General features: G+C 49.4%; 1 protein-coding gene across 1 annotated transcript; it reads right to left on the bottom strand.

Annotated features, from left to right (window-relative positions):
* Positions 1-1,269: 1,269 nt before the first annotated feature.
* Positions 1,270-4,534, bottom strand: CD209 (CD209 molecule). Its single transcript, XM_010828281.1, has 8 exons — positions 4,424-4,534; positions 4,199-4,273; positions 3,993-4,082; positions 3,634-3,723; positions 3,295-3,372; positions 2,910-3,061; positions 2,313-2,425; positions 1,270-1,701 (listed from the first exon to the last, which is right to left on the bottom strand). Exons 1-8 carry the CDS (start codon positions 4,461-4,463, stop codon positions 1,560-1,562), a joined length of 780 nt encoding a protein of 259 aa, XP_010826583.1. The 5' UTR covers positions 4,464-4,534; the 3' UTR covers positions 1,270-1,559.
* Positions 4,535-5,764: the final 1,230 nt, after the last annotated feature.

Below are 5,764 nucleotides of genomic sequence, written 5' to 3'. Positions count from 1 at the left end.
CCAATGTGTACTTATTCACTCAGTCATGTCCAACTCTTTGGGACTCTATGGACTGTAGCCTGCCAGGCTCCTCTGTCCATGGGGATTCTCCAGGCAAGAATACTGGAGTGGGTTGCCATGCCCTCCTCCAGGCGATCTTTCCAACCCAGGGATCAAACCCAGGTCTCCCGCATTGCAGGCCAATTCTTTACCATCTGAGCCGCTGGGGAAGCCAAAACACATGCCTAGAAATAGTGGGTTTTTTCAGATTCATATGAAGAAAATCATAAAACTTTACTGAAGGACATTTTTAAAGTACCTGAATAGGGGAGGGTAGGTGGGGAAGGGATAGACTGGGAGTTTGGGATTAGCAGATGCAAACTGTTATATACAGAATAGATAAACAACAAGATCCTACTGTATAGCACAGGGTAATATATTCAATATCCTGTAATAAAACCATAATGGAAAAGAATACAAAAAATATATATATGCATAAAATCACTTTGCCGTACACTAGAAACTAAGACAACATTGTAAATCAAGTATACATTAATAAAATAAATTTTTTAAACCAAAGTACCTGAATAATAATTGGTTCATGAATAAATGAACACATAGCTAGACAGACACATATAAACATATACATATTGTATGTATGCATATTCCCAACCAAAATTACAAACTGATTCAAAACCCTATCTGGGGACTTCCCTGGTGGTCCAGTAGTTGGGAGTCTGCCTGCCAATGCAGGAGACAGGGCTTCAATTCCTGCTCTGGGAAGATCCCACATGCCGAAGCGCAGCTAAGCCCGTGTGCCACAACTTCTGAAGCCTGTGGGCCCTACAGCCCAAGCTCTGCAAAAAGAAGCCACTGCAATGAGAAGCCCGCGTACTGCAGTGAAGAGTAGCACCCCCCCATCCCATTCCCCACTTACCACAGCTAGAGAAAGCCTGCATGCAGCAACGAAGATCCAGCACAGCCAAACATAAATAATTTAACTAAATTCAATAAAAACTGTATCTGGGGGACTTCCCTGGCAGTCCAGTGGTTAAGACTCCATGCTTCCAATGCAGGGGGAGGGAAATACAGGTTCCATCCCTGGTCAGGAAACTAAGATCTCACACGCTACATGGTGCAGTCAAAAAACAAAACAAAACAGTATCAACTACACAAAAAAGAAAAGCGTATTGAAAAAAGACAATGTCCTCCAGTGCATCAAACAGATTATCAGACTACAGTGACTCAAACAGTGGCAAAGGAACAAAAATAAGTTCAATGGGACACATAATGCAAGGTATGACTTTATTAGGGGGATATCATGGTGGGACAGAGCGGGGAGCTGAGCCTATCGATAGATGAAGAAAAATGGTCTATAGCTTGTGGAGAGATTGGTCTTAGAGAATCTCAAAGTCTTCTGAATACTAAGGGGATGGGCATTCACCAAAGGGGAAAACAGAAAGGGGTGGGGCCCAAGAGGAACCTCGGAGTGCATGTTCCAGTTGGCTGATCTCTGCTAACCGGGCAGGATCGGGGGTGGGGCGGGGCGGGGCGAGGTGGGATGGTGGAGGCAGCAGCCCTCAGAGGACTGGGCAGGTAACCGAGGGCTTCTCACAGATCCAGGGGTTTTCTGTAACACATCTGCCATCATTCCAGCCATCGTTGTGCAGTTCCACACAGTCCTCATCTCCGTGGTTGTTGGGCTCCCCTTTTTTCCAGAAGCTGTGAACCGCATCAGCGCAATGAGACCCCTACTCCACCCAGTGCCCACCCCCAATTTTGGAGGGGCTGGTCCCTGGACTTTGACAGCAAATTGCCAAGTACCAGCCAGAGGTTGGTGAGGAATTCGGAGGCAGGGTTTTTGAAATGTGGGTTCAAACACCACATCCACCAGAATCAGTTCTGGGAAAGTTAAATGTGGGCTTCCCTGGTGGCTCAGATGGTAAAGACTCTACCTGCAATGTGGGAGACCCAGGTTTAATCCCTGGGGTTGGAAAGATTCCCTGGAGAAGAAAATGGGTACCCATTCCAGTACTCTTGCCTGGAGAATTCCATGAACAGAGGAGCCTGGTGGGCTACAGTCCATGGGGTTGCAAAGAGCCTGACACAATTGAGTAATGACACTAACACAAAATTAAATGCAGATTCCTGGGCCTGTACCTAGACGTATAGAATCAGACTCCCACCCAACTCCTACCCCCTACCCCCAGATGAAGGCAGCACTCTGCATCTTCACCAAGCTTCTCAGGTGATGCTTTCCAGTCCAGAGTCTGAGCACCCTTGGTCTGGAGTTCCTGCCCACCTCTCCTGGGACATTGTCACTGGGAGGTTACCTGAGTTGGACAGGACTGTCATCCACCCACCGCCAGGAACCCTCACTGTGGTGGTCACTGAGGCCGATCCAGGTGGGTTTATTATTTCTGGGATACCAAAAGTTCAGGAATTTCTGGAGGTGGGTGGGGAGAGGGGTATCAGGAGGAAGATCCCTGAACGCCACACATCCCATGTCTGCCCACATCTCCATGGACCCCTACCTCCCACAGAAGTTCTTCTCACAGTCTAGCCTAGAGGCCTTACTCAAGTTGTATGTGTTAACATGTGCATGGAGGCTGTGGATGTGTGTTAATGTAATACACATGTGGATATGACTTGTGTCTCAGTTAACATGCATTGTATATGGCCTCAAGGGCACTCTGAATTCCCTTCCTGTCCATACATGGGCTCCTCTCATCCATGTTCTTCTCTCACATGACCTTCCTGAGTCCATTATGATTCCTCCTCCCAGAAGCCTTCCCTGATTGTATCTCACCTCTCATCCCCCCGCCACACCCCCAGCTGCCCATCTCTCAGAGGGCAGAAGAGGGAAGCAGAAGGTTCTTTCTTGACCTGGCAATATGGCCCAGCCTCTCGGGGGACCTTGCCCAGCCCACCTCCTCCTCAGTACTCTCGATGATAACTAGGTGGGCCCCAATAAGCAGACAGGCAGAGACGGCAGATCTCCAGTCACTCTGGGTCCAGGAGAAGAAGTAGCAGCTTCCATCGAAAAACTCCCAATTCTGAGGACAAGGATGGCACAGGCCAGCTGGGGAAGAGGAGTGGAGTTGGGACAGAGACATTGCTTGGCTCCTAGGCTCCAGATCTTCGGAACCCAGGGCTAGGCCCTTCTCTTCAGCTGTCAGCTCAGTTCCTCAAGAAACCCGTGAGGAACATTCCAGCTCTGCTCTGCCCTCCTCAGCCTGGCAGCTGCAGCAGGTGTGGCCCAGCCCCCACCCACCATCCTGTGACTTCCTCTTGACCTTGGTGTGGTTCCCTTACCCAGGGTGGCATTCATCTGGGTCAGGCGCTGTAGGATCTTCTCCAGGTTTGATTGCATCTGCTTCTCTGCAACTTCAGCTGGAGGGAGAGGACGTCAATTATTAAGCACCTACTGTGTATGTGGTGCAGAGAGCCCCATGAGAACATCGTGTGTGGATGTCAGGTGACCCAGAGAGCCCATCATACAGACGAGAAAACTGAGGCTTAGAGAGTGACTTGCCCGACATCGCCAGCTCACCAGGACCTCTTGCAGGGGTCCGATCCCCTCCCTGACTCCTGCCCTCTCTCCTCCACCCCTGGCAGTGGTGGCTTGTCCACAGCCATACAGCCCCTCCCTACTCAGACTCCGGAACCTGGTGTCCAGCCACTTATCCAGGCTGTTGTTCTCACGGTCTCCCGAATCTCTCTGCAGACACTGGATCCTGGAAACTACAATGGAGCAGAGAAATCCCTCTTTAAGCACTGACCCTGAGCCAAATCTGCTTTCAAGGTCTCCCCACCGGGAGGATGAACCACCTTTCAAATAAGGAAGCAGACTTAGAGAGGGAGAGTTACTGGCACATGGTCACACAGAAGGTGACACAGAGCCCGCACGACCCAGCCCTAGTAGGTCTAGGGACTGTGGAAAAGGGCAAAGACCATCTCAGAGAGAAAACCCAAAGGGACCGAGGACTCTAAGCCCCTAGATGCTCACTCACCTTGAACCAGAGTGGTCAGCTGGAGCGTGAAGAAGCCCAGTGAGACGAAGAGGAGCAGCAGGAGAAGCAGAGGGCCCCAGGTCAGACACTCTGCAGGACCAGCAGATGGCTGGGGCTCGGGGCAGGGGGCAGACTCTGCCCCCACTCCACCCCCTGCCTGCCCCCGTTCCCCTAGCTGCCTGCTCCTGAACCAAGCACTCCCGTACCTGACAAGCTCCTCAAACTGTGTAGTGGTCGAGGGTGTCTCTCAGCCAGTCTCTGGCCCCCAAATGTCTCCTCCTCTGGACAGAACAGAGCACATGCACTTGAACTTGGAAGTCGGCTGAGCCCTGCTCTCAGAGTTGCAAGCTGGCTGCCAGGCCCCAAGCACCATCAGGAGCCTGGGACCCTGTCATCCCCACTATCACCCCAGACTGGGGGCCCAGCCTCACCAGAGTCATCTGGCTCCTTGTGTTCATACATCTCTGCCATCCTTCTTCCCTTTCTGTTCCTCTTCCCAACACTTCTCTGGACTATGGTTTTTATAACCTCATGTATTTCCCTCTGTAGCCCCTCCTCAGACCTGTTCTTTCTCAATTCACAGAGAATGAGGAACATGATAGGGATAACACTTCCTCTCAGAAAAATCTGGGGACCCGTGAAGTGGCTGACACAACTAAAGAGAGGTCACTTCGGGCGGAGCAGAGGCTGGGCAGTCAACTTTGCAGCCAGAAGGCACTATTCCAACCCCTGTCCAACCCTGGTACCTTCAGCCTCATGTTTCCAGAGCCCCAGTTCCCTCACCTGGGAAATGGGACAATGAGCCTGCCTAAAGGAAACTAACTGACCCTGAATATTCCTTGGAAGGACTGATGCAGAAGCTGAAGCTCCAACACTCTGGACACCTGATGCGAAGAACTGACTCACTGGGAAAGACCCTGATGCTGAGAAAGACTGAGAGCAGGAAAAGCAGGTGACAGAGGAGGAGATGGTTGCAGGGCATCATTGACTCAGTGGTCATGAGTTTGAGCAAAGTCTGGGAGAGAGTGAAGGACAAGGAAGCCTGGCGTGCTACAGTTCATGGGGTCACAAAGAGTTGGACAGGACTTAGTGATTGGATGATAGCAATCCTGCTTCACATTATAATTATGAGGTTGAATACAGTGCACTAGTAATGGATATAAATGGCTTATTCTAATGATAAGTACTCAGTAATAACAGCACTTGAGCATGTGCCAACCATTCTCCTTGGTGTGTGTTCTCCCTCACTGCCCCCAGTAATAAATCCAGACTCGTTAACCACAGTGGTCTAACAGTTCTCACAATAGCCCTATGAGAAAGGTAGTTACTATCCTTCTTTATAGATGAGGAAACCGAGAGGGCAAGGAACTGCCTGAGGTCACACAGCTCAAAAGCAGTGGGGCTGGGAGTTGACCCCTGAATCCCTGCTTAACCACTACACAGGGCAGTTACTTTTTCCCCCTTTGTAACTACTAAATATAATATAGATAGTCACTTTGAAACTTTGTGTATCGAACTTCCAATTTATTTCTATACTGATCCTATCTGATTCAACTGAGTATATACAACTATCCTTTTCCCCTTAATCTTAAAGTGAGTCTTTTGTAGACAGCATATAATGGGATCATCTGTTTGATTCTTTCTGTCAATCTCTACCTTTTAGTTGGAGAATTTAACCCTTTTATATTTAACATAATTACTGATATGGTAGACTTTTTATCTGCCATTTTGCTATTTGTTTTTCATATGTCTTATTTCCTTTTTATTCCTCG

The sequence above is a fragment of the Bison bison genome, unplaced genomic scaffold (genome assembly GCF_000754665.1).
Source record: "Bison bison bison isolate TAMUID 2011002044 unplaced genomic scaffold, Bison_UMD1.0 scf7180017864492, whole genome shotgun sequence".
Lineage (NCBI taxonomy): Eukaryota > Metazoa > Chordata > Mammalia > Artiodactyla > Bovidae > Bison > Bison bison.
The sequence above is the reverse complement of the archived record's forward strand: the minus strand, read 5'-3'. Positions and strand labels throughout refer to the sequence as shown.

Coding starts and splice junctions, on each gene's coding strand:
- CD209 (XM_010828281.1), bottom strand. CDS start 4,463: ATGGCAGAGATGTATGAACACAAGGAGCCAGATGACTCTG. Junction 4,083..4,198: donor CAGTTTGAGGAGCTTGTCAG/GTACGGGAGTGC, acceptor CTGGTCCTGCAG/AGTGTCTGACCTGGGGCCCT. Junction 3,373..3,633: donor CACCAGGTTCCGGAGTCTGA/GTAGGGAGGGGC, acceptor CTCTCCCTCCAG/CTGAAGTTGCAGAGAAGCAG.